This window comes from Mustela erminea, chromosome 4 (genome assembly GCF_009829155.1).
Source record: "Mustela erminea isolate mMusErm1 chromosome 4, mMusErm1.Pri, whole genome shotgun sequence".
Taxonomy (NCBI): domain Eukaryota; kingdom Metazoa; phylum Chordata; class Mammalia; order Carnivora; family Mustelidae; genus Mustela; species Mustela erminea.
Window position 1 is genome coordinate 117279252 of NC_045617.1, and position 26755 is coordinate 117306006.

At 39.0% G+C, this 26755-nt stretch overlaps 1 protein-coding gene across 8 annotated transcripts in view; it reads left to right on the top strand.

Moving 5' to 3' along the window:
• Positions 1 to 26755, top strand: part of FKBP5 (FKBP prolyl isomerase 5) — a 114917-nt gene that overhangs the window by 41374 nt on the left and 46788 nt on the right. For 6 of the 8 annotated variants that reach the window (XM_032340518.1, XM_032340517.1, XM_032340513.1 and 3 more), the window contains 2 exons: positions 18150 to 18276; positions 21894 to 22038. In XM_032340518.1, coding sequence (XP_032196409.1) covers positions 18172 to 18276; positions 21894 to 22038 — 250 coding nt within the window. In that variant the 5' untranslated portion in view covers positions 18150 to 18171. Of the gene's footprint in view, positions 1 to 18146; positions 18277 to 21893; positions 22039 to 26755 lie in introns of all 8 variants that reach the window. The other 2 variants (XM_032340514.1, XM_032340512.1) reach the window with 1 other exon arrangement.

The following is a 26755-nucleotide window of genomic DNA, read 5'->3' on the forward strand; positions in this document are numbered from 1 at the left end:
ATACCTTAATCCACACTTTTCATCATATTTAAAAGTTAATTCAAAATTGGGGTACCTGGCTGGCTCAGTTTGTTAGACATCTGATTCAGCTCAGATCATGATCTCAAGGTCCGGGTATCAAGTCTCTTGTTGGGCTTTGCATTCATTGGGGTGTCTGTTTCTCCCTCTTCCTCTGCCCCTCCCCTGCTTCCTTGCTCTCTCTTTCAAATGAATAAATAAAATCTTTAAAAAACAAAGAATTAAAAAATAAAAAGAGACATGTTTCCACTTATATGAAATTCTATAAAATACAAACTATTCAGAAAGCTGATGAGAGGTTGTCTGGAGACATGAGCTGGAGAAGAATGAACTATAAAATCATTTATTTTGGGGCATCTGGGTGGCTCAGTGGGTTAATAAGCTTCTGCCTTCGGCTCAGGTCATGATCCCAGGGGCCTGGGATCGAGCCCCGCATCGGGCTCTCTGCTCAGCGGGGAGCCTGTTTCCCCTCCTCTCTCTGCCTGCCTCTCTGCCTACTTGTGATCTCTGTCAAATAAATAAATATTTAAAAATAAAATAAAATAAATGATTTTTTAAAAAGATTTTTATTTATTCACTTGACAGAGACCACAAGGAGGCAGAGAGGCAGAGAGGCGGAGAGAGAAGCTTTAATAGGCAGAGGCTTTAACCTACTGAGCCACTCAAGTGCCCCAAGTTATTTACTTTAAATATGTACAATTTATTGTACATTTGTAGAGTCTGTGTCACTACATTTGTTTTAAAAATGTACTTGAGTGTTTTTCAGTGTTTATATTTTGCTGCTCAAATTTCAGGATCACATAAGGGACTCAACTGTAATTTTTCAGTGGTTAAGTTTGAGGTGGGAAAACATACAGTATGTTATCAAGTTCACTTAATGTTTTAACTTATCACAAAACTGAAAAACTGTAATGTACCAACTTGGGCTTTCTGAAATTCTGAAGGAATTTTCAGAATGATATATATAAAATACTAGATTTAATTTTGCTGTCAGATTAGAACATTGTTCAACTGGATGATAGGGAGATGGGAAAGAATGTTACAAGAACCCTAAAGATAAAATGGAGGAAGTTAACAGAATTCTAAGCTTGGGAGAAATTCTTAGGATTTTGTTTGGATGACTAGGTATTTATGTAAATAATGGCCCCTCAGATATGTCTACATCCTAATCTCTGGAATTTGTTAATATGTTACCTTACATAGTTGAAAGGACTTTGCAGATGTGATTTTGAGATGGGGAGATTATCCTGGATTATACAGATGGGCCCAACATAATCACAGGGCTTCCTAAGAAATTTAAGAAAGCAGAGAAACTTTCCTGGCTGTGGCCAGAAGGAGATGTGACTACAGAAGAAAGATCAGAGACATACAGTATTGCTGTTTTGAAAATAGGAAGAAGCCGTGAGCCAAGGAATGTGGGTGGCCTCTAGAATTTGAAAAAAAAAAAAAAAAGGCAAGGAAATAGATTTTCTTCTAGAGTCTCTAGAAGGAATACAGCCCTGCTAACAGCTTGATTTTTTTTTTTGTCCAGAGGGCTCTATTTCTGACTCCAGAACTATAAGATAATAATACATATGTTTTATATAAGCGGTTAAATTTGTAATTTGTTACTGCAGCTATAAAATACAAATATAGTATCCAAGGTTGTAGAGCTCAGAATTAATAGTGTTTTGCCAGAGCATTGCAATGGAAAGTGAACTCTGTAATACCAAAATAACTTTTTCCATTGCTTGGGACTTGTTTTCCCTTCCGCATTTCAAATCTCATTTTTCCATAAAGTAAAATGTGTATTTATTCATTAAAAAGTAATTCTAAACATGAAATATTATAGTTGGAATAAATCTTAGCTATCGTTCTAGTTTGATCTCCTGAAATTTACAATTGGAGAAACTGAGAAACAGCCAAAGATTCCATAGCTAGTTGCCAGTAGATCGGAGCTTAAATTCAGGCATAGTTCAGTGTTCTATCATATACCCTTAGAAATTTGTTCTGGAATTGTGGAATATCTGAGTCACTTTTTGGAAAAGGGTGTTTACTTAGGGAGATAGATGAATCTTTGTCTAGTTGACAAGATTAATTGTGGGATTAATTTGTCACCTTGGAAGGCCCTAAGAACCTGATCCTTAAGAGATGGAATAAGTCACAGTAACAGACTTCACTGGTCAGTAACTTGACATGCATGTGGGGGAAGGTACCAGCTCAAAATGGAGGAGTTTGGGAGAAAATAAATTTTCTGGGACATCTGGGTGGCTCAGTCAGTTAAACATCTGCCTTCAGCACAGGTCGATCGAGTCCTGCATCAGGTTCCTTGCTCAGTGGGGAGCCTGGTTCTCCCTCCACTTGCTGCTCCCTCTGCTTGTGCTCTCTTTTCTCTCTCTCTCTCTCTCTGATGAATAAAATCTTTACAAAAATAAGTAATAAAATAAATTTTCCTTATTCTTGCCTAGATCTGTTACAATATTACAGATTCTGTTTTTGTCAGACTTCTCCCCAGACACTGCATCTGTCCTGTAATGGAATATCTGCTCGTTCTCAGAACCCAGTGGCCACAGAGGCTGCTAGACATCAGACCTGACAGCAGCCCTCTTTCCCTTCTCTGTCCTCCTTTGCTGTTCTCCTTTGGCACCTTTATGGTGGGGATTTAAGTTGGCTAAGGTTTTTATTCCTTTTATATAAGGTTTTGTTCACAGACCAAAAATGCTCTTCTCATATAGTTTTTCTCTTGGACATAATGACCTTTGGAAAGAATATATTAAAGCCATGTCTTAAATCTGCTTAATGTATATTACAGTGCTTTAATAAGACGGTACTAGAAGAGGATACAGTATGACACAGAACTTTTATCCTACCTTTCTTCCTTCTGCATTTTAGCTCTCTAAACCACCTTTTCCTCCAGTTGTGATTTAATGTATCCTCAGATTGATAGCTGCCGGTAGTCTTCTGCTCTTGACTGCCCATGTTTAAGGAAAACTGATATAATTCACAAGATGAACCTGCTGTGTGTATGTATGTATGTATGTATGGCCATATATTTACAGTCAACTTTGGAGATATGCTAATTTTGCCAGCATTTTATTAGAACAGAATGTTATTTTGACTTTTTTTTTAATAGTTGAACACTCAGGTACAGTGTAATTCTCTAGATTTTTCAGAGTAGATTTGGAGAAGGAATGTAGTCAACTGGTAATGATATTTCAACACTAATTCCTTACCCTAGTGTCTGATATTTTACCCTTTTTATATTGCTGCTATTGAAAATCAATTCACTTCAGTGTTTGTTGAGTGCCTCTTCTACTCCATTCACTTACACTACATGGTGGAGGTATGAAGATGAATAGGACACATTGTCTACTTATGGACCTGTCTGTAATGTTCATAGATCTTTGTCATGTTACCTTGTTAGCTTGTTCTTAGAAATCATCAGCCAACTTGGAAGCAAACTGTTTGACCCTGTGAGTCAACCCACGGTGATAATCTACCAATGTGATAGAGCTAGAATTTGATTTTTCTATCAAAAACATGAGCAAACATGTTCAGAACATGAAGTAATAGAGGCTTACTCCTGTCTTTACCCTTAGCAGAATGTAAGTTCTGAGAAGATAGAAATTGTTTTCTGTTATTTATTGCTGTGCCTCCATTGCCTAGAACAGTAGCACACAGTAGGTACTCAGTAGCTGTTTGTTGATGCCTCCTTATCTTTCAACTTTGAACTCAGATGTGTGTGTATAATGCTTTGGCTACCTGTATGTAGCCAAATGGATCCTCTGTGGATACATTTACCTTATCTTGCAGTGTCCTGAATTTAGTTGCATGGCCATACTTACATGCAGGGTAGGATCATGTTTCTTCTAGAAAGCTTTGTGTCCTGTTAAAAAAAAATAGAGGTCTTATTAACAAGGAAGAAGTGAAGAAAAAGAGACTTGAGAATTACCGGCAGTCTCTTCCATAACCATAACACATACCAGTGATATCTGTCAGATGTACCTTTGAGTTAAGAGGTACCACGATTTGGTATGGAGTAGGCTACAGCTAGTGATGGCTACAAGGCAGTGCGTAAAGTCAAGAAGGTACCAGAGAAGGATTCACATGTTTCCCTGAGGTGGTGAAAGAGCAGTAAATAATTTTATTTGAACAATGGTATGGTATTAAGGGAATGAGAGGAACTGTGCTTTCGAAGTGCTGAGAGAGCTTTTTGATCTGTCAATTGTAATATTGCTGGCTGCTTCGGGGACGGCTTGCAGTTTTTAAACTGTTCAGCTGTATTGCTAAGAGTCCTAGTAATCAGAAATGAGGCATTAGAAGTTTGAGAACATGGTTTTATTTACTTAGTAGAAATTGCTGTATACTTTTATCTTAATTTCCATGTAGAGTCTGATAACTCCCCAACGAACACCCAGACTTCTCCCCTACGTTCAGTCCTTGTCTCTCTGACTGCCCTCTGGATATCTCACAAATACTCTTTGCTCAACCAGAGATCTCTTCCTCTACATTGAAGGTGCTCCAAAATGTTTGAATTAAATTTAACAGTAAAAATAAAAATTCCTGATGAGGGATGCCTGCGTAGCCCAGTCGGTTGAGCATTTATCTGCCTTTGGCTTAGTTCATGATCCTGGAGTCCCTGGGATGGAGACCAATGTTGGGCTCCCTGCTCAGTGGGCAGTCTGCTTCTCCCTCTCACCCCACTCGTGCATTCTTTCCCACTCTCTCCCAAATAAATAAAATCTTTTTTTTTCAATTAAAAAATATTTCAATGGTTTTACATTAACCTTAGCAATTTGTTTTGAAAAAATAATAAAAGTCCTGATGAGTGGAACCGGGAATTGTTTCATCTTTTTGTCCTAAGTTAAAAAAAAAAAATCATGAAAGTAATATATGCTTATTGTTAAATGATTTAAATGACCTAAAATAAAATTTAAGAAGTGGAAATTTCTATCTCCCCCCTTCTCCCAGATCTCATTCTCCAGAGTTAATTTTACTGGCTATTTTGATAGTAGGTATCTTTCCAAACTTTTTGTGTAACATATATGCTATTTTCCTTCTGAAAATAAGATCATATTGTAGATTGTTTGCAGCTCACCATTTACTTAATAGTACATCTTGGACATCTTCCCATCTTTTCATGTCATTATTAGAAAGTTATTTTATCTGGAATGGCTAAGACCTTACCTGTTCTATATTAATATTTCCAGAGTTTAGCTTTCTTAACTCTAAGGAAAAAAAATAATAAAAAAGGCATGTAATACTCACATAATTTGTGATCTATTTCTGTAAAATGATTGCACACACAAAAATCTACAAACAGCTGGGGACCGTGGTTGGTTGCTGCGTGTAATTACAATATGGCACATTGTCACATGTATTATCCCCCTGTGATATCATCAACTGAATTTTATTTATTTACTTTTTTAATAGCCCAGGGGACCAAGTTATCACTGGGCACTGTGTACCATAACAATACACTTCACTTATTACAATAGTATTCTTTTTCAGTGAATGAGCATTTATAAAATCCTAATTCAGCTGTTTGGATGTTTTTGGTATTTAGACTCTTAATAATTCTTTACTGTCCAGATTTCTAATCCTTTTCAAAGACTGTATTTTTGTGGTATGAATTTGCCAGATTTTATTTAAATACTCCCACAACCATTTTATTGAGGAAAAACTTTAGCATGCTTTTATTTAGCCCTATGGTAAACTTAGTGATAACTTAAGCAGTCTGTAAGTATTTGATGAACAAATCCATGCTTGACTCTTTCCCCTATGTATTTAAGTTTTTCTGATCCTTTCTTCTTCTTAAGCCTTTGCTTTCTTTTTCCCTTTTACCTAAAGCATTTCACCTTTTCCTTTGGTAAGCCTAGTGCAAGTATCACATGGCTCACCTGTCACTTTTGCATCTTTATGCATTCCTCTTCTACTTAACTTGTAACTCATAATATGCTGTCTTCTCTTATTTCAGTTTCTTAACCTCTTAGCCTTTACCTCTGCCCAGTGCCTCTGGGAGATCCTAGGGGAATCCCTGGATCTCCCAGCGATTTCCCTGCACAAAATGAAAAAAAAAATTTTTTTAGCCAAATACTTATTCATAGATGTCCCATTTTATTCTAAATAGAATCCCTGAATATTTGAGAAGTAATCGTATCCACAAAATAAAGACATGTAAGAAAAATGTGCAACCAGATATTAAGAGTATATAAAAATCAAAAACCTTGTTTAAAAGATCCTTTGAACAGAGTAAATGAAATAATGGACATAGCTGATAATCAAATGAGATCTAGACATTCCATTAAAGAAAATCTCAGAATATAGAGCAAAAAGCCAATGATGGAATCTAAGAGAAAAGCTTAATGTTTCTTAACTTATTGTGCACATTAGAATAATCTGAGATGCTTTTTAAAAACTGATGTGGGAGAGGGAAGATGGTGGAGGAGTAGCAAACTGAAATGACATCAGATCGCAGGTGAGTTCAGCTAGATAGGTATTAAACCATTCCGAACACGTACAAACTCAGCAGGAAATAGAAGAAGAGCAGCAATTCTAGGAATAGAAAATTTATCGCTTTCTGAAAGGTAGGAAGTGCAGAGAAGTGAATCTGAAGCAGCGGGAACACAGACCGCAAGGGGAGGAGCCTGCTCCCGGGAAGCGGGGGAGCAACAGAGCACAAAATCGGAACTTTTAGAAGTCAGCTCCACTGAGGGACATCACTCCAGAGGCTAAGTGGGGGTGGAGCCCTCACAGGGACAGTGTGGTCTCAGGTCCCGCGGGGTCACAGAAGGTTCAGGGGTGTCTGAGTGTAGCAGAACTCCCAGGTGTCCGAGCGGAGAAGCCGACTATAGAGACAGAGGCGAGGAGTGAGCTCTCAGCTTGGGGTTACATTAAACTGATCCTCGGCGCAGTCCCACTGCTGCTCTTTGAGCAGGGACTCCACAAGTGGCAGATCTGGGGAGACTCACCTTCCTTCTCTGGAGGCAGGAATCTGCTGGGTTTGGAGACTCAAAACGGCCAGGCGTCAGACACAAGTGCTCGGTCACGGGCTGGATGAGCTCGGAGCATGGCTGGAGACCAGGGAGATGAGAGGAATTGACTACTTTACTCTGAGGGTGCACTGAGGACTAGGGCCCCGAGCTCTCGCCTCCTCCAGGCCAGAGATTGGGAGGCTGCCATCTTCATTACCATCCTCCAGAGCTCTATGGAAAGCATGCAGGAAAAAAAGCTCCAAGAGCGAACCTGAGCAGTTTACCTAGCCTGGCCGCTAGCAAGGGTGGTGCAATTCCGCCTCCAGGCAAAGACATTTGAGAATCACTGCAACAGGCCCCTCCCCCAGAAGATTAGCAGGAACATCCTGCCAAGACCAAGCTCACTGATCAAGGAGAATAATGGAACTCCAGAGCTAGGGGAAAGCAACCCATAGAATTCCTGGCTTTTCCCCCATGATCCTTTAGTCTTCCAAATTAAATTTTTTAAATTTTATTTTATTTCTTATTCTATTTCTTTTTTTTTTTTAATTTTATTTGTTTATTTGACAGAGAGCGAGGGAGCACAAGCAGGCACAGTAGCAGGCAGAGGGAGAGGGAGAAGCAGGCTCCCTGCTGAGTAAGGATCCTAACATGGGGCTTGGTCCCAGGACCCTGGGATCATGACCTGAGCTGAAGGCAGTTGCTTAACCAACTGAGCCACCCAGGCACCCCTCTTATTCTATTTTTTAAACTTTTTTTCTTTCCTCTTAACGTTAATTAACTAGTTTATCTTAACAATACCTTTCTAAAAAAAAAACAAGAAAACTTTTTAAACCTTCATTGTTACAGTCATATTTTATCCCTTCATTGTATTTAACCTTATTTTTCGTATACATATAGGTTTTTTTTCTTAAAAAATTTTTGGATACAATTTCTTACAGTAGATCAAAATATACCCTAATCTAGCCCATGGCTTTGTTTTCATCTCCAGCCTGAGCACATTCCCTCCTGTTTTCTTTTTTTGAATGAACTTATCAATTCCTTTTTTAGAATTTTTAAAAAATTTTCATCTTGACAGTCATATTCCATCCCTTCATCATGTTTACCCTTATTTTTGTGTATATATGTATACATATGTGTATATGTATATATGTGTATGTATATATGTATATATGTATATATGTGTATATATATACACACACATATATGTGTGTGTGTGTGTATATATATATTTTTTTCTTTCTTTAAAATTTTGGGAGGTTGTTTCTTTTTTTCTTTTCTTTTTATAATTTCTAATTTTTTAAATTTACATGTAATGTATTATTAGCCCCAGAGGTACAGGTCTGTGACGCACAAGGTTTACACACTTCACAGCATTCACCATAGCACGTACCCTCCCCAATGTCCATAACCCCACCACCCTCTCCCTCCCCCCTCCCCCAGCAACCCTCAGTTTGTTTTGTGAGATTAAGAGTCTCTTATGGTTTGTCTCCCTCCCGATCCCATCTTGTTTCATTTATTCTTTTCCTACCCCCCAAACCCCCGACATTGCCTCTCCACTTCCTCTTATGAGGGAGATCATATGATAATTGTCTTTCTCTGATTGACTTATTTCACTAAGCATAATACCCTCTAGTTCCATCCACGTTGTCTCAAATGGCAAGATTTCACTCCTTTTCATGACTGCATGGTATTCCATTGTGTGTGTGTGTGTGTGTGTGTGTGTGTGTGTGTGTGTGTGTATACAGATATAGACAGATAGATAGATCTTGCACTACTGCAAGTGCAGTAGTGCACTATTGCAAGTGCAATTGCACTACTGGGTATTTACCCCGAAGATACAAATGTAGTGATCTGAAGGGGCACATGCACCCAAATGTTTATAGCAACAATGTCCACGATAGACAAACTATGGAAGGAACCTAACTGTCCATGAACAGATGAATGGATAAAGAAGATATGGTGTGTTGCATAGTATTCCATACAATGGAGCCATGAAAATGCAACCATGAAAAGGAATGAAATCTTGCCATTTGTAACGATTTGGATGAAAGTAGAGGGTATTGTGCTTAGTGAAATAAGTCAATCAGAGAAAGGCAATTATATGATCTCCCTGATATGAGGAATTTGAGAGGCAGGGTTAGGGGTTTGGGGGGTAGGAAAAGAATAAATGAAACAAGATGGGATCGGGAGGGAGACAAACCATAAGAGACTCTTAATCTCACAAAACAAACTGAGGTTTGCTGTGGGGAGGGGGGATGTGGCGAGGGTTGTTGGGTTATGGACATTGGGGAGGGTACATGCTATGGTGAGTGCTGTGAAGTGTGTAAGCCTGACGATTCACAGACCTGTACCCCTGGGGCAAATAATACAGTATATGTTAATAAAAATAATAATAAAATAAAAACGCTAATGCCCTTAGGGCACCTGGGTGCCTCAGTCAGTTGAGCATCATCCAGCTCTTGGTTTCTGCTCAGGTCATGATCTCAGGGTCATGAGATAGAGCCCTGAGTTAGGCTCCATGCTCAGCATGGTATCTGCTTGATATTCTCTCCCTCTCCTTTTGCCCTTCCCATGCATGTGTGCTCTGTCTCTCAAACAAATAAATGCATCTCAATCAAAAAACCCCACTGAGGCCCCGGCCCCACCCCAGACGAATTAAATGCAGATTCTCTGTGAGTGGGGTGCTGGCATCAGTGGCTTTTTTAAAAGCTTCCCAGATGATTCTCATGCTTATCCCATGTTTAGAAATATGCTTAAGAGATTTGAAGGATAAAACTGAGATGTGTACTGTCTGTCTAGTAAGACTTTGAAGTAGAGGACAGACAATGAAGGAAATGAAATAATAGTACGAGCTTCCCTGAGATCCCCAAAGACTCATCTTAAGCAATTAAAGACCAGGATATCAAGGCTTCTGTGGGAATTAAGGAAAGAAGACAAATACCACAATATATCTTGTGATAAGTCTGAACCCCAGGAATAAAGAAAATCCTTATACCCTTTATAAAGAATGGGAGCCACCTTGTACACTAGGGAGTGAAGGAAACCTACCTGACCTAATTGGTCCAAACATGGCTTCTTGACCCAAACATGGCTTCTGCTTTCTTCCCTAGACGTGGTTCTCTGCTTAATTTCTCTTGTCCTCTTCTGCTTTTGATAATGCTCACCCAAGACTCCCTTGGGAAGAGCTGTTCTTACAGTTGCTGTTTAAAAGCCAGTTTGTGCTTCTTTGTCCTCTCCTTCAGTCTGATCCCTTCTGCCTTCTAATTCAGTGACACACCTTTTCTTGTTTTCCAGCTCAGTCAGAGCTTTATCAATTTTTCTGTAATTCCAAGGCCCTCTTGGAGAAAGTTGATAATTTAGTACTGTCTTTCAACCTTTGGAATTGGATGGTCTAATATTTTCTAGATTTTTTTTTGTTTTAATACTAATATAATACTAATATAATTGAGAACAGCAATTCATCGAAGTAGTCAGTGACAGAGTAATTATAAATTTGGGGGCTCAGTCATTAAGCATCTGCTTTTGGCTCGGGTCATGATCCCAGGGTCCTGAGATCGAGCCCCGCATCAGGCTCCCTGCTCAGTGGGAAGACTGCTTCTCCTTCTCCTACTCCCCCTGCTTGTGTTCTCTCTCTCTGTCAAATAAAAAATCTTCAGTAACTACTTGACGTGAGAAAACCAAGTGTAGCAAAACACTGGATGTATCTAAGAGATGGAATAAAGGAGGAAGTAGTTTGTAGCTATAAAGCGGTAATTCTCTTGAAGATTCTTTTTCCTCTCCTGTCTTCTTAACTGGACATCTGAGCCCTAGGTCCCTAAAGAGTTGATGCAGCGGTCCCTGCTGGAGGCCGGGCTCAGCACTTGTGATGTACACTGAGGATGTACACTGGAAATGAGCAAGGCATCTTCAGTTAAGGGGAAAATAAGAGGATTAAAGAGAGAAGTTAAGTCTGGCTGACTGTTCTGTTCATTTCTGTCTTGCTCTGGCCTCAGACTTATTTCTTTTTTAAAAGAGTGGGGAAGGGCAGAGGGAAAGGGAGAAGTAGTCTCCCTACCAAGCAGGGAGCCCCACATTGGGCCTCCATCCCAGAACTCTGAAGTCATCCAGGACTCCAAGATCATGACCAGAGCTGAAGGCAGACGCTTAACCAACTGAGCCACCCAGACCCCTCTTTTTTCTTTTTTCAGTTGTGCTTAAATATACATAACATAAAATTTACAGTTTTTACCAGTATTAAATGTACAGTGCAGTGACAGTAAGTACATTCACACTGTTCTGCTATTATTACCACATTTGTTCTCCAGAATGTTTTCACCTTCCCAAAAAGAAACTCTGCATCCATTAAACAACAGTCCATGCCCCCTTCCTCCAGCCGCTACTAACCTCTTTTTTACTTAACTGTGCCTATGAATTTGCTTATTCTAGGTACCTCATTAGAAGTAGAGTCCTAGAATATTTGCCATTTTGTGTCTGGTTTATTTCACTTAGCATAATGTTTTTAAGGTTTATCCATATTGTAGCATGTGTCAGCATTTTATTTTTATGGCTGGATCGTTTAATCATACATATAAGCATAGGCACCATATTTTGTTTATAGACACTTGGATTGTTTCCACCTTTAGACTGTTGTGAATAGTGCTGCTATGGAGATTGTTGTACAGGTCTCTACTTTCATTCATTTTGAGTGTATATCCAGGAGTGGAATAGCTGGATCATAATGGTAATTCTGTGTGGAACATTTTGATGAACCACAAAGGATGTGCCATTTAATATTCCCACCAGCAATGCATGAGGGTTCCAGTTTCTCTACAGTCTCCCCAGACATTTGCTATTTTCCATTTTTTGAAAACAGCTATTCTAATGGGTGTGAAGGTATCTAAGGGGGAGCACAACATATGATCCCAAAATATGCCGCTTGGGCATGTGGACTATTTTGAGCGGAAGGCAATCGAGGTCTAACAGATTGAGGAAGAGGTAGGTTGATTGATCGATTCAGTCATACATACATACATACCTCTCCCTGCACTGCCTAAAAGAATTTACATGGAGGGCCTGTACCAGGATGAGAGCTAATACTAGAGATAACTTTTTATATAAAAAAAGACTTATCTGCATGGCAGGGCAAACATTTGTTTACCAAACATTTGTTCCTCCCATCATCCTGTGAATTGTCTTCCTCCCCTTTGAAGCCCCACACCCCTACTCCCTTCTCCTTCGCTCAGGATGGCCCATAACACTCAGTTGCTTGTGTGTCTGGCAACTTCATATCTTTGCGGTTCCCGTAGATTCGAAATTTGGGGGTTTTTTTTCTTCCTAATCTATCTTATGTCAACTTAATTATTAGATCAGCGAAAGAACCTGGAAGGGAAGAAGGGGAAAGTTTTCCCCCTTACATATTTCATTGTGATTTTGATTTGCATTTCCCTAAAAACTAACGATGTTGAACATCTTTTCATGTGTTTATTGGCCATTTGTACATCTTTTCACAGGTTCCTTTTTTGAAGGAGAAAAAAATGTATGGGCATGTGTGGGAATATCATTCATCATCTTCCCATTCCCCATACTAGTGCGGAGGAAGGAAGTTAGCTTGGGGAAAATGGATGGCTAAACACAGTGTGCAGCTTCATGTAGATGTGTAGTCTGTCCTCGCATGTGATCTTGTTTCCTCTGCTTGCATATTTATCCTTTTTGTATGTGTATCTTGTCTACAAAGAGATAATTCCTCTTGACACTCCCATGTGTTAATGGGCTTGAATGTTTTGACAGAGTCATGGTGTTGAAAGTCAATGAGGGCTTTCTGGTTCATCCTTACATGGGTATTTTCAAAATTAAGATAAATTATTGCATTTAGTTACAAGTCCTAGGGTTTACCTATTTCCTTGTGTGTTTTCTTTCTTTTGTGTTTTAGTTTTAAGAGCCTGAAAGCTGTTATGGCCCAGGCATCTGTGGTACTTAGAAAGAATGCTACTGTTGTTTTTCTTTGCCATTAACAAAGATTCCAGTTCTGATATTCTTTTTTTGTCTTCTCTCTGAAAACTCTCCTGTTAGTAGGATAATCTGATTCAAGTTATCTATATTTTAACAGAGAACAACACAGTGAGTAATACACATGGAGAACTAGTGGATAATGCTTTAAAATGATTTTTCAAAAAAAAGGATTTCTCATTTGGGGGATCTGACAATTTAGTTATGTTAACTGAGTTTTTCAATACAGTGTTGGTGAAATTTTAAGCGCATTCTCATTTTTCTTGTTATGTCTCAGGTGTTTGCTGACTTGCACTTTGAAGAGTGCCTGCTTATCTGGCATGTCCATAACAGAACTGTGTGTTCCCTCTCTGATGTACTGGGTAGGAGTTTCCCCCCTTTGGACAGTTCAGAACAGTGAGCTTTATCATAGATTAATATCCATAGTTACATAGTGATTTTAAATCCAGAATAAACCTAGAGTAGGGGAAAGAAGAAAAGGCTCCCTTATGAAAAAAGGGAAACTTTCTCAGTGTGTCTTGCAGATTTTCAGGAATTGTCTCATCTTATTGCCTTTTTTCATATAAGACTAGGTCAAGGAAGAAGGTTTTTTAAAAATTTGTTTTGTTTGTTTATAAAAATCTGTACCCCAAAGGACAAACTGAAATTGTTGGGAGAAACTTGAAGAGTTCAGTTTATTTCTTTATTGTTCCAGATTTATCTGCCTTTGAAAGTTGAAAGGTGTTTCATTGTTTTTTATCTTTGTGTTTTAATTACTTGTGCTACCCCTTTTTATATACTCCATACTACTCGGAACTATTGTCTGGGATTACAATTACTTGCATCCCTTTAAGTGTTAGAACCAAATGTGAAGACCAAATTCCTTTATCAAATGAGACTTACCAAGTTAGCAAATCAATTTACAAGTTCTCTATTAATTTTAGCAAGCTATTGTTTCCAAGGGGTAAGGTTAGAACCAAAAGAAATGGCTTTTTTAAGATTTATTTATTTGATGGGGTGATGTGAGCAAGTAGGAATGGCTGGGGCGGGGGGGAGGTGGTGGGGGTAGTGGGAAGGGCAGAGATTCTCAAGCAAACTCCTGGCTGAGCACAGCCTAATGACCCTGAGATTATGACCTAAGCTAAGATCAAGAGTCAGACACTTAACTGACTGAGCTGTTTTTTGATTGACAATATTTTCATTTAAAAATGTAGTGGATCTCCAATTGATAAGAATTAAAAAGAAAGGCAATGCCTTCGGATGTGGGGTAGTCATGCTTTTTCAGAACTTTTAGTTTTTTTGTGTATTTGTGCTTGCGCGCACACACACACACACTCTCACTCTCCCCCTTAAATGATTTGAAAGTAAGTAGCAGACATCATGACATCTCACACCTAAATAATTCAGGATGTGTCTCCTAAGAATGAGGATATTATTCTACATAGGACTACAATACTGTATCAAACTCTAGAAAGTTAACCTTATAAAGTAATAATATCTAATGTACAGTCTCATTTTTTTAAGTCTTTCTAATTCTCCCCAAAATGTGCTTTTATAACACTTTCGTCCCCCTAATCCAGTATCTAGCCATAGATCACACATCTTATTTGGTTGTTGTATCTCTTCAGTTGTGTGTGTGTGTGTGTGTGTGTGTGTGTGTGTGTGTTAATCACCATAAAACACATCATTAGTTTTTGATGCAGTATTCCAAGATTCATTGTTTATGCACCACACCCAGTGCTCTATACAATATGGGCCCTCTGCAATACCCACCACCAGGCTTACCCATTCCCCCACCTCCCTCCCCTCTAAAACCCTCAGATTGTTTCTCAGAGTCCATAGTCTCTCATGGTTCGTCTCCTCCTCCAGTTTGCCTCAATTCACTTTTCCTTTCCTTCTCCTAATGGTTGTTTTATCTCTTTAGTCTCCTTTAAACTGGGACAGGCCCCCTATCTTTTTTTGAGTGAGGGATACATTCATAACATTAACATTTTGAGGCATCTAGTCCAGTGGTCTTATATGATATTCCACAACTGATTTTGTATTTTTCTTCTTCTTCTTCATTTTTTTCTTTTTAGTATTTTATTTATTTGTTTGGCAGAGAGAGACAGAGAGGAGAGGGAACACAAAGCAGGGGGAGCGAGAGCGGAAGAGGGAGAAGCAGGCTTCCCGGGGCAAGGAGCCTGATGTGGAACTCTGTCCCAGGACCCTGGGATCATGACCTGAGCCGAAGGCAGCCGCTTAACGACTGAGCCATCCAGGCACCCTTGTCTTGTCTTCTTGATTAGTTTCAGATTAAATACTTTTAAGTAGGAATGCTATATGTGTAGTTCCATCCAGGAGGCACAGTGATCGCCGTGTTTTATTTTTTGGTAATGCACCGTTTGGTCATGATGCAGACTGCTTGTGCTAAGGGGTATCTGTCAGATCATTGGAAAGTGCTTTTTCTTTATTTAGTAATCTGGAGGTTCATCCTTTGAGACTGTATGGTTGTCCTATTCCCTATAACCTTCCACCTGTTTATTTTAATTTTCTCATTGATTTATTTTTTTTTTAAGATTTTATTTATTTGACAGAGAGAGATCATAAGTAGGCAGAGAGGCAGGCAGAGACAGAGAGAGTGGGGAGCAGGTTCCCTCCTGAGCAGAGAGCCTGATGTGGGGCTCGATCCCAGCACCCTGGGATCATGACCTGAGCCCTGAGCCGAAGGCACAGGTTTTAACCCACTGAGCCACCCAGGTGACCCTGTCATTGATTTAATTCAAGATTTGCCAGGGGACTATTGACGGATGTCAATTTATCTATGAAGGCCAGGGCATTTTTAAATTTCAATGTATTTTTCCAGGAGTAAGATTCATGACTCCCCAAATATTTAAAAGATCTTTTCCTCTCTGTTTTGGAGGTGCCTTCTACAAGTCCCCATGCATTAGAGAAGTCTGTCATAAGCAGCTGGTTACTAGAAGCTGAGAACCAACCCTCTTCATGTAATTTTCCTAATTATCTAGACTAGCATCACGTACAGCTGGGTACATAATTTCTGTTGTTGTTTGTTTGAGAATGCTTTGTTCTGGCCTCTCCCTTATCCCGAGCCAAGCATTTGGATCTTTTGTGTTTGGTATAAACTGTACTAGAAAATAAAGCAAAGGGGCTTAGCCCCTGGTCTTTGGTGTTCCCTTTGAAGATTTTTGGACACAGCAGAATTTGATTTGTCTTTGTTGACACTGAAGTAAATTTAGGTCAGTTGGAAATGAGTGAAAACACTGCAGTGTGTTATTATTATATATTGACTTTAGGGAGCTTTATCCATTATTATTAGCCTAATAGGGAATAGCTGTAGTGTGATTAATCCTTGACTTTCCCCACTCAACCAGGAGAGCGGTGTGGAATCAATCATGGCAGCAGCCAGTGAGGTGTGTTTTGTTGCATCTATTCATTGGCCCATTGGTTTGGTTTGCCTTGCATGAAAAGTATCTGTCATTTGGGTGACTGATAGTAAAAGCTAACATTGGAATGTATACTTCTAAAAATACACGTTATACCATTTAATCCAGAAGGTCACTCTGTGAAAGTAGATGTTATTATTCCAATCACACAGGTGGGGAGAAAGGCTTAGAGAAGTTAAAGATAGCCAACATCAAACAGCTTGTAAGGGGCTCCAAATTCCTTGCTTGTTTTGTTGTAGCAGTCTGAAAGGTAGAGGCAGTCTAGGGGATCTACCTATGAACAAAGCATGGCCCTTGCTCTCAAGGACCATTTCTTTTTATTTTTTTCAAGATGTTATTTATTTATTTTGGGGGGAGGAGATTGGGAAAGGGAGAGTGAGAGAGCACAAGCAGCGGGGTAGAAAGGGAGAGGGAGAAGCTGATCAGAGAGCTCAACACAAGGCTCGATCCCAGAACCTGAGCCAAAAGCAGACGCTTAACTGTCTGAGCCGCCCAGGCGCCCCTCAAGAATCTTTCAAATCTAGCAAATGTGTCTTCTTAGAAATATATGGTAGCACATTGAGGGAAGAGTTCAGGGATCAGAGAAAAGTGCAGACAACTTCTATGCATAGAGTCAAGATTGGCATGATGGAGGAAGAATTTGAGAGGGAGGAGTATTTGGAGGAGAAGAAAAAGAGTGACCAAAGCATGGAGATGGGAAAGCAGAGGGTTTGTTATGGCTGAGGAATTGCTCTGGTTTGACTAGAGCATGAACTGCATGAAAGAAAGTAAAAGAAAGCAGTGCAAGCTAGACCTGTGAAAGCTAGGTTAGGATCAGATTGTGAAAGGCCTCGAATGCCATGCCAGAGAAGAACCTCATTCTGGGTAGATATTTTGAGCGGTATTTCTACAGGGGACCCAATAATAAGCATGACAAATTCTGACGTTTTTATGTAAGTTATGATTCCGTACTAATCTCTTCACATACATTATCACATTAACGCCTCACAGGAACTCCAGGAACAATGTACTCTCTCCCTTTTACGGATGTGAAATTGAGGCTCAGCCAGATTAAGTTTGCCGGTGTCAGACAGATACTGCTGGAGCTGAGACATGGACTGGGGTCCCTCAGCTTCTAACATATGTTCTGTTTACCACTATGACATTTTGCCATTTAAAACAAAAAAAGTTTTATTTATTTATTTTAGAGAGAGGGCACGCAATAGGGTGAGTGTGCATGGGTGGCGGGAGGAGCAGGGGTAGAGGATTGTCAAGGAGATTTCCATCTGAGTGCAGAGCCCAGCTTGCTGCTCCATCCCAGGAGCCATGAGATCACAACCGGAGCTGAAATCAAGAGTCGGAAGTTTAATTACTGAGCCATCCAGGCACCCCTGTATATTGTCATTTTTAAAATCAGATCATCTAATGGGTTCTTAATTCTCTGTCAAGGATATCACTATAGGAAAAAAGACATTTTCAAAGTTCTGAAAGTACTGCCTGTGGGTGTGTAATCACCTTAAGGAATATAATGACTACCAAACCTGACCTGTACTGCTCTCTAATTTGACACCAGTGCTGGAAGGGAAATTGAAGAGTTGAATGATATTTTATGTACATGCCTCTTGACATCAGTACATGCTCATGGCAGATGTTTTTGTTTTCATGTTCAGTGTTTAACCTTATTGGCCCTGTGTAAATCTTAAATCGGGGAAGGCCTGGTCCTAGGGACATTTTCAGATGCTTAAAGCAATGATATTTTACCTAGCTAAAATATGTTTCTTCTCAGCAGGTTTTCTTACTTATAAAAGACCATGACTACTGATGAGGGTGCCAAGAACAATGGAGAAAACCCAGCAGCAGCTGTGGCTGAACGTGGAGAGGATATCACCTCTAAAAAAGATAGAGGAGTATTGAAGGTGAGGTTACAAGGATGAATGACATGCAGGGAAATTTGCTATCTGGAAGGATTACATATAAAAACCTTTGTTTCTTTTGGCTGGAGGTAGAGGTGACTAATGTTTATTGGGATTTACTAAGTGTTAAACACTGCAGTCAAGTTCATCTGCATGACCCGAGGTTTATTTTTATTTATTTATTTATTTAAAAAGATTTTATTTATTTATTTGACAGACAGAGATTATAAGTAGGCAGAGAGGCAGTCAGAGAGAGGAGGAAGCAGGCTCCCTGCTGAGCAGAGAGCCCGATGCGGGCTCGATCCCAGGACCCTGGGATCATGACCAGAGCTGAAGGCAGAGGCTTTAACCCACTGAGCAACCCAGGCACCCCCAAGGTTTATTTTTTATCCCAGATTATAGATGGTGAAACTGAGGCCTAGCTGGGTAAATAAAGGCAGGTCTGGGATCCAGATCCAAGTTCTGTGTGACTCTAAAAGTCTGTGTCTCCCAGTTCTCAAGAGTGTACACAAAGGTTATTATTTTAACGTAGTATTCAAGTGTATTAAAGCTAGCTGGTGACAATTCAGTTTGAGACGTATTAGAGGAGAATGAAAAGCTGACTTGCAGAGTTCAAAGGGTTTGTTTTTACATACAGATTATTGTTTTGTACAGTGAAGATATTTTTTGAGGTTTCATCAGAGAATATATCTTTTGAATTAGCTTTCCTCATTAAAACACACTGTATATTTTTTACTCTGTAATTAACCATTTCTACATGTGTGTTTTTGTGTCTCATAATAGTCTTGTGAGACAATGAGCACATCTTGACCCTTCCATTTATGGAAGGTGTATATTGGTATTCCATGTAAGTAAATAAAGCGGAGCTGAGAGAGATTAAATGATTTTAGTCGTATTAAGTCATTATTTCTCCTACACTGTTGTTACTCATGCAAGTTTTGTATAATTTTTTTCTTGCTGAACTCTAATATTACCACTAAGCTGAGTTTTAATATCTCCTTGTGTCAGCAGCAGCAAATGAGAATTTCTTAGTTTGTTTTGTCTAATCTCGCTTATATGAAAGCTTTTTTTCTGTGCCTGGATCTTCTAAATATACGTGTTTTACTGTTAGCTTGCTATATGCCAAGGTAAATTTCAGAGTGTTTCAACTCTAGAATGAGGGACTTTATGCCCTGTATTTATATTCTGCTCTCTTTCAGAGGGCCTCTCAACCCATAACTATATGAATCACTTTTCCCAAACTCCAGGATACTTCTGGAGACAGTAGGTATTTTGCAGGCTGTCCTCAGCATCTGCCTGCTCTATGAGAGTCCTTCTCTTTCATTTTTCAGTGTACCCATACAAAGAACATAGTCCCCAGTCTGCCTTCAGCCCTGCTTTGTTCCAGGGAGTAAATCTGCTAAGATTTTTAGGCTTTTAAGAAATATTTTGAGATTTTAAGCCCTTTAAATCATATCATTTATTCCTATCTACAGCCTTGGGTTTCACTGTGGGGCTTTTGGTTAAGATTAAATAGGTCTACTAACTGTGTGACCTAGGGCAATTTAGTTAACCTCTGTGTGTTGAAATTTCCTCATTTGTAATATTGGAACACTACTATCTACTTTGTACACTTATTGGGATTATATAAAGCATTTGGCACAGTGACTCATCTGTAGTAATCTCCATATATATGGAGATTATATTATATAGATACATATAAATATATATTATATATACATATATACATGTTATACAGACATGCACATATGCATACATATATACATTTTCAGTATGTGTATGTTTTATTTTGTTTGTTTTTTTTTAAAGACCAAGGCACATCTGGGAAATCAGTGACTAGCTCAGGAGGATAAAATTACATTGTGGAGCTTACATTTTTAAAATGAATCTAGACTAGATTTTATCCTTAAAGTATCTCCTTAAGGTAACTCTTCACATCTTCCCATTTCTCCCAATCTAGAGCCCCTAGCAACTAATATTCTACTCTCTGGTTTTGTGAGATCAGCTTTTTTAGATTCCATATATTAGTGAGATCCTACAGGATTTGTCTTTCTCTATTACTTAGCCTAATGCTCTCAAGTCCATCCCTGTTGTCACAGATGGCAAGATTTTATTCTTTTTTATCACTAAATTAACATTTCACTGTGTATGTATATACCCCATTTTCTTTATCCATTCATCTATCTGTGGACATTTAAGTTGTTTACGTAGCTTAGGCATTGTGAATAATGCTGCACTGAACATGGAGGTACATATATCTTTTTGATCTAGTGTTTTCCTTTCCCTCAAAAAAATACTCAGAAGTGGAATTGCTGGATTATATGGTAGTTCTGTTTTTAATTTTTTGAGGAATCTGCTCACTGTTTTACACAGTGGCTACACCGGTTTACATTCCCACCAACAGTACATGACTGTTCCCTTTTCTCCACAACCTTGCCAACACTTATTATTACTTGTCTTTTTGATCATAGCCATTCGAACAGGTGAGGTGGTATCCTGCAGGTTTGATTTGCATTTCTGTGCTTGTTTCATTTCTTTTTCAGTTCTTTCCTTGCTAGGAGTGTATAGAAACACAACTGATTTCTGTGTGTTGATTTTGTATCCTTCCACTTGCCTGAACTCATCGATCCATTCTAACAGGTGTTTGGTGGAGTTGCGGTCATGATTCTTTTCCTTTAAAGAATGTCTGGACTTTTGAACTAAGAAAGTTGTAGAATATAAATTTACAGCGTTTATGTGGTATTCTGAGAGTGGGCCTGGGAGGACACATCTTAAGGAATTTCGGAGTGGATAATTGAATTCTTTTATAAAAATTCAGACTCTTCCCCTAAAATGACATTTCTTGGACATGAGCTACCAACGCCTGTTACCTAAAAAAATGATTAATTTAGCATAGGTGATTGATGGAATGAATTATACCACCACATTCTTGGATTTTCTTTTCTTTTCCCAGAACTGACCAACTGCATTAGTGGTCTGCTCTGCCAAGAACAAAATAAATACACTGAATTTTATGACAGCTAACTGTTTTTCAGCCTGGAGCTTTTTTGGCATTTGTTTTACTAGAAAACAGGTTGTTCAGTATCATATCAAACTATGCAGTGATACTGTTTTTTTTGCACGTTAAATAGTCCTTACAAAAGAGGAAGTATAACCTGTTCTATCAGGAAATTGAGCTTTTTGAAATTAAACCAAACTAGTGGAATCTAGTCAAAAGGTAATGTTTTTAGCAAAGGAGGGAAGTAAATAAAATCTCACTGTTATAATTTTGCTTTGGACTTCTTTTTGAATGGTTTTGAAAGTCCACTAATCTTTTTGATTTCATTTAATTTGTGTATGAACTAGCTCTGTGTTTTGAGAGACTTTAGCATGAAGCAGGATCTGTTGGTTATATTATTATGTTATTTTGAGGGAATAATTAAATATAGCAATAAAGATTGAGAGTAGTACAGGACAGTTTTCTAACAGTGGGGGTTATTGAGAGAACTGGGAGGGAAGCCTTTAGAAAGGGCATAATTGTCTGTAAACCTGCCTGGGTAATGTGGAATGGATTGTGTGATATTTCTATTCTCCAATTATAATGAAATCAGCTCCTTTTTCTTAATGTTTGTCTTTTTTAGATTGTCAAAAGAGTGGGAAATAGTGAGGAAACACCAATGATTGGAGACAAAGTTTATGTCCATTACAAAGGGAAGTTGTCAAATGGAAAGAAGTTTGATTCCAGTCATGATAGAAATGAACCATTTGTCTTTAGTCTTGGCAAAGGTAAGAGGGTATTTTTGAGTTGTGTTTTGCTTGGATTTATTGCCATTTATAACATAGAGGAGCTAGTCAATTCTGTCTAGGAGCTAGTGGATTTTTAGAGGGTCCATAATGTCAAAATTGTTTTCTTAATACTACTAAGATGTTGTTTATCTTTTTGCTGTATTGACACTTGCACGGAAGACACACAAGCTGCAGTGGTAGAGGCGGCCAGGGCCCCGGCACAGGTCTAGGCGCAACACCGAGCTCTGCCAGTAATCATTTATGCCTCGCTGCCCTCATTCACTGTGTAAATAAGAAAAAAAAGGGAAGCCAGTTTCACTTAATGTGCTTGATGAAGTGTAAGAAATACTAATTTTATTAAATCCTAATCCTTGAGTTTCACATTGTTTCGCTGCTTTGTAACAGATAGGAAGCACACATTGAGTGCTCCTGCAGATCCAAGTGTAGTGGTTATCTCATGGAGAAGCACTTGTGCACTTAACTTGAGTACATTTTTTCAGAAAGCACCATTTTTATTTGAAAGGGCAAACTTGTTATTTAGACTTGATTATTTAGTATTTGGGAGATACTTTCTTAAAAATGAATGAAGTAAGCCTATCGAAAACTATTGAGTTTTCAAATAAAAAATACGGTTTTGGGAAATGTGTATCTGCCACTCTGACCTTGGCAGCTTTCCAAAACTTAAGAGTTCTGATGAGATCAGTGGGTTTTAACGAATGAGATTTTAAAAACATTATATAAGGAAATGTGCTAACATTTGGAAGATCTGCGTAACTCAGTGAACCAATATTTTCCCAGTACTAGATGTTACAAGATCATGCCTGACTAAAAGATCCATTCATTCATTGTGCAAGCCAGACCAGTGGATTTTAATGTAATATGATATGAAAAGTTCATTGATATGCTTTCACATTCCATACTACAGCTCACCGTTATGAAACTACCACTAGTCCAGCTTTGATGTCATATCAGATGGTTATATTCATAATTACCTTGAAAGGCTATTAAAGTACTCTTACTGGGGCGCCTGGGTGGCTCAGTGGGTTAAGCCGCTGCCTTCGGCTCAGGTCATGATCTCAGGGTCCTGGGATCGAGTCCCGCATCGGGCTCTCTGCTCAGCGGGGAGCCTGCTTCCCTCTCTCTCTCTCTCTGCCTGCCTCTCCATCTACTTGTGATTTCTCTCTGTCAAATAAATAAATAAAATCTTAAAAAAAAAAAAATAAAGTACTCTTACCTTTTCCAACTATTTATCTTTTGGGGTTTGGATTTCTTCCATACACTTAAACCAGAATTGCAACAGGTGAATGCAAAAGTAGGTATGAGAGGGGCGCCTGGGTGTCTCAGTGGGTTAAAGCCTCTGCCTTCAGCTCAGGTCATGATCCCAGGGTCCTGGGATCAAGCCCCACATTGGGCTCTCTGCTCAGCAGGGAGCCTGCTTCCCTTCCTCTCTCTCTGCCTACTTGTGATCTCTGTCTGTCAAATAAATAAATAAAATTTTAAAAAAAAAAAAAAGTGGGTATGAGAATCTGGTTGTCTTTTATTAAGGTAGACACATTTTACACTTATAAATTTGTAAAAACAATGCCATCCTCACTAATAATTTTTTAAAAATATAGTTACTTTTCATAAAAATTACTTGTGTTAACATATAATGAGGTTACTACTATTTTTCAGTGAGTTGGTAAATAATTATTTTCTTTAAATTTCAGTGCGGTAAATATCAATAAATAATTAGAAGTTCCTTCATGTCCTCAATTTTCAAGATTTAAAGAGGGTCCTGAGGAAAAAATGTTGAGAACCACTATTTTCGGGTCTTAAATGTGGTTTATACTAATTATTTTCAAATGCTTTTAAATATCTTCAGTTAATTTCAATTGTTTGTTTGTTTGTTTTGTTTTGTTTTGTTTTTTAGTCTCGTAAGGAGAATAGTAGCCCATACATCAAATTGAACTTTATGGGCCATGTGGCTTGTTGAAAGTTAGTGGCTGAATTACCAATGTTTTTTTATTCTTATCTGTTACAGATATAACGGACTTCTAGTTGGTTTCCAGATTAAGTGTGAGAGAAAAGGAGTAATCCCCCTATCTACCACTGTGGCTCTGTGTTGATTATCATCCCTTTCTTCTTTTTTTAAAGATTTTTTATTTATTTATTTGACAGAGATCACAAGTAGGCAGAGAGGCACGCAGAGAGAGAAGGGAAGCAGGCTCCCTGCTGAGCAGAGAACCAGATGCTGGGCTCCATCCCAGGACCCTGGGATCATGACCTGAGCTGCAGGCAGAGGCTTTAACCCACTGAGCCACCTGGGTGCTCTTCTTCTTCTGATTGTACCATTTTAGATGAATTGTTAATTAAGCATGGATCTGAGAAAGGAAACAGCAAACAGGAACTATGGAGTAAACTCTTTTTTTTTTTTTTTTTAAAGATTTTATTCATTTATTTGACAGAGAGCATAAGCAGGCAGAGAGGCAGGCGGGAGTGGGGGGAAGCAGGCTCCCTGCCAAGCAGAGAGCCCGATGTGGTGCCCGATCCTAGGACTCTGAGATCACGACCCTAGCCAAAGGTGGAGGCTCAACCCACTGAGCCACCCAGGCACCCCTGGAGTTAAACTTTCTGCCCCTCTTACACTCTCCCTTCCCTGGTACTCATAGGCATAGGTCATGGTGACTTCTGCTTCCTGTCCAATGGTATTCTCTCCAAGCCCTGGTGTTGGCTAGGCCACTGCTCCCTTCTCCTTTGGGTCTTGAGTGAGTTAGTGGTCATGTGAAAATGTGAGATTAATCTTGTGTTTCAGTATGATACCAGTCAAAATGAAATACACATTCCCTTTCTTGATAAAGCAGATAATGATTGACAGTTAAATTAGAATTTGTCTCTTTTTTTGTTGATTTAGGGATGTGAACTTTCAGGGCCACCAGCATGACTGTGCCATCGTATTTAATTGAGATGACCTCAGAGTAAATGGCCTCATCAGACATTTTAGCATCTTTCTTCCCACTGCCCTGTCCCCCAAATTCTTACTCTACCCTTTGAATTTCCATCTTGAAGAAGTTGATGGAGTTAAGATAACATACCTTCTCTCAGCAGCTATCTTTGCAAGTAGACTTAAGAATTGCTAAGAAAAAAAAAATTGCTAGGAACTTACGCTACTATCTTCTCTACCCACATTTTCTTGATAAACTACCCTATGATGAATGAGTCTTTTATGTTTCCTAGAATTTGGAGCTGAGATAAAATAGTCGACTTCCAGTTAACTTGGTACTTACGGCACGCCTCTCTAGAGACACTGGTTTCATGGGGAGAGGAGCATCCACCTGGGTGTTCAGAAGCCAGGGCTCCTGTTGTCACTCTTTCTGTGTCATTTTTTTTTTTTAACGGACTTTTTTTTTTTTTTTTTTTTTTGACAGAGAGAAAGATCATAAGTAGGCAGAGAGGGCAGACAGAGGGAGGGGGGAAGCAGACTCCCTGCTGAGCAGTGAGCCCAATGCGGGGCTCAATTCCAGGACCCTGAGATCATGACCTGAGCCGAAGGTAGAGGCTTAACCCACTAAATTCAGGCGCCCCTTTCCTGTGTCATTTCAACACGAGTAAGCTACCTAACCTTCCCTCTTCCTCTAAAAAGGAGACCTCTGTGGAAAAGCTTGAAGATTAATCCTGGCTATGATTTCATTCTTGGACCTTCTGTAAAGAGTATGGCGAGGTACTGTGTAAAAAAAAACGGTGTAAAAGACTAAAAACCAAAACAATGGCAGAAACTTTAGAGGCCTCTGTTAGATGATAATTAGAAATATGAGAAAAGAGCAATATACTTCTGGTAAATCTTCTGTAGCAGAATGTGTTCAGTTGACTGTAAAGCAAGAAAACATTGGTTAGACAGTTTATACTTTTATACCTATATGTTATGGCAGTAGCTGCTTGACCAAAATGAAGAAAAATAACATAAATGGACAGTAGCATAAATACTCTATATTGAGCTCTCTTGATTCCTTAAAATTCACCTCTCCCAAGGGAATAAATAGAAATATTTCAGTGGAAAGTCACACTGATTTGGAGATTCTGTTGTGATTTCAGTATTTAAAATAGAATTATGGGGTGCCTGGGTGGCTCAGTCGTTAAGCATCTGCCTTCGGCCCAGGTCAAGATCCCAGGGTCCTGGGATCGAGGCCCACATCAGGCTCCCTGCTCTGTGGGAAGCCTGCCTCTCCTTCTCCCATGTCCCCTGCTTATGTTCCCTCTCTCTCTCTCTCTCTGAGTCTCTCTGTCAAATAAATAAATTTAAAAATAATAATTTTTAAAAAAGAATTATGAGTGCTTGTCTGTAAAAAATTGCCATAAAAATACACATACCATTTATGTACATTTATACATCCACATATATTTGAGCTTTACCTACAGGTTGGGTGTCTGTGTCTATTGCTCTTCCTGTGCCATCTTTTAAACCCTGTGCCTCACTTCTCCATTTGTAAAGTCATGATAATGATAATATATACTGTTATACACTGAAGAGTAAGTAAGACATTGCACACCATTGTTTAGCACATAGTAAGCACTCACATGTTTGTTACTGTTGTTACAGTGTTAGGATTATTGGCTTCCTAGTGGAATGGCAGTAACTATGCTACAGCAGTTTGGGTCCTAACTCTGTTTGCTCTGCCTGCATACAGACTTTGTGAAATAATGCTTATCCATCTCTTTTAGCCCCAGGAAGTCTGGAAAG